Below are 1,211 nucleotides of genomic sequence, written 5' to 3' on the forward strand. Positions count from 1 at the left end.
TGCCTCTTTTCACTGCCAGGTTTCACAGCTCTAAGTCTGGGAAGCTCTACCTTCACAGAGACGTCCGTCTACTGTTCTCCAGGAAATCCATGGAGGTGGACAGCGGCGCTGCCTACGAGCTCCAGTCCTTCACCGAATCTCCCATCGACCCACCATTTTCTCCTCGCTGCTAAAGCCTGATGCTTCCTCCGTCCCTTCAGCTGCAGCTGCTCCTCCGTGCCAGCGATAGACTGTAATTCAGGCCATCAACACATGGCTTGTGTTTAGAAGAGATCAGGTTTATGGAGGACCACCAACAAGCCCGCCTGTTGGTTGGTTTCCACAAACTTCTGTTACATTCAGAGCGGACAGCGGCGTTGGCTGGGAGACTTGTCGTAAACACATTTTCTTCTCTGTTAAGTGCACATCCTTGGAACTAAAGGGGTCACAGTAGGAGAAGAGAGGTTTGATATCCTGCACCCTGTTGAAAATGTTGTTGTTTTTCATGCCGTTGAGGGCGTCCCCTCCAGCATCTGGCAGGAGAGTCCAGACCTGCGTTTGTCGTCCACAGAGGCAGTTAGACACGTGAATGATTCACGCTGGTTCACTCTGCAAATCAAGATGATGATTTACACCTCAAAATAGATGAATCTTTATTTATTTTCTCTAAATTCTTATGGATTTAATGCAATGCCTTTTTATTCTGATTTTTCTTGAATATGAGACCAACTCCGTTGAATGTGGATGCGGTTGCTTGACCCTGAGCTGAGAGCTGAGGGAGTGCATGTGGCTGTGGTGCAGAACAGACGATGCACCTGAACGCATCGCAGCAGAACATCACAAGTCCACTGTTGGGTTCTCAACTGAAAGTGAAGCATATTCTAATACTTTTGTACCGTTACGAAACCACTTTATCGGAAGTGTTGCAATAGAAAGAGTAATGTTAGTTTAGTGTTTACACATTCACTTTAGTTTATTTAATATTTAAATTAATATTTCAGTTCTACTTGTGACACTTGTCATAAGATAATGTAGTGCAAACTGTTTATCATAGTGTGTATTTTTGACATTAATCAAATCTGAAGAATATATCTTCTACAGCATTCAGGAAAACCTGTTGTCTCCTTGTTTTTGCGCCCCGCCACCCCTGATCGGGTTTCTTCTGGGTGTTTGAACTGTGGCGATACAACTTCAAACATGACATCATCACCTGCTCGTAAATGAGTCGGAGC

At 44.7% G+C, this 1,211-nt stretch overlaps 1 protein-coding gene across 1 annotated transcript in view; it reads left to right on the plus strand.

Moving 5' to 3' along the window:
* atosa (atos homolog A) overlaps positions 1-216 on the plus strand; it is a 55,864-nt gene extending 55,648 nt beyond the window's left edge. The window contains exon 12 of the mRNA XM_054734486.2: positions 20-216. Coding sequence (XP_054590461.1) covers positions 20-173 — 154 coding nt within the window. The 3' untranslated portion in view covers positions 174-216. The remainder of the gene's footprint in view (positions 1-19) is intronic.
* The last annotated feature ends 995 nt before the right edge of the window (positions 217-1,211 follow it).

The sequence above is a fragment of the Nothobranchius furzeri genome, chromosome 9 (assembly GCF_043380555.1).
Source record: "Nothobranchius furzeri strain GRZ-AD chromosome 9, NfurGRZ-RIMD1, whole genome shotgun sequence".
In the NCBI taxonomy this organism is placed as follows: domain Eukaryota; kingdom Metazoa; phylum Chordata; class Actinopteri; order Cyprinodontiformes; family Nothobranchiidae; genus Nothobranchius; species Nothobranchius furzeri.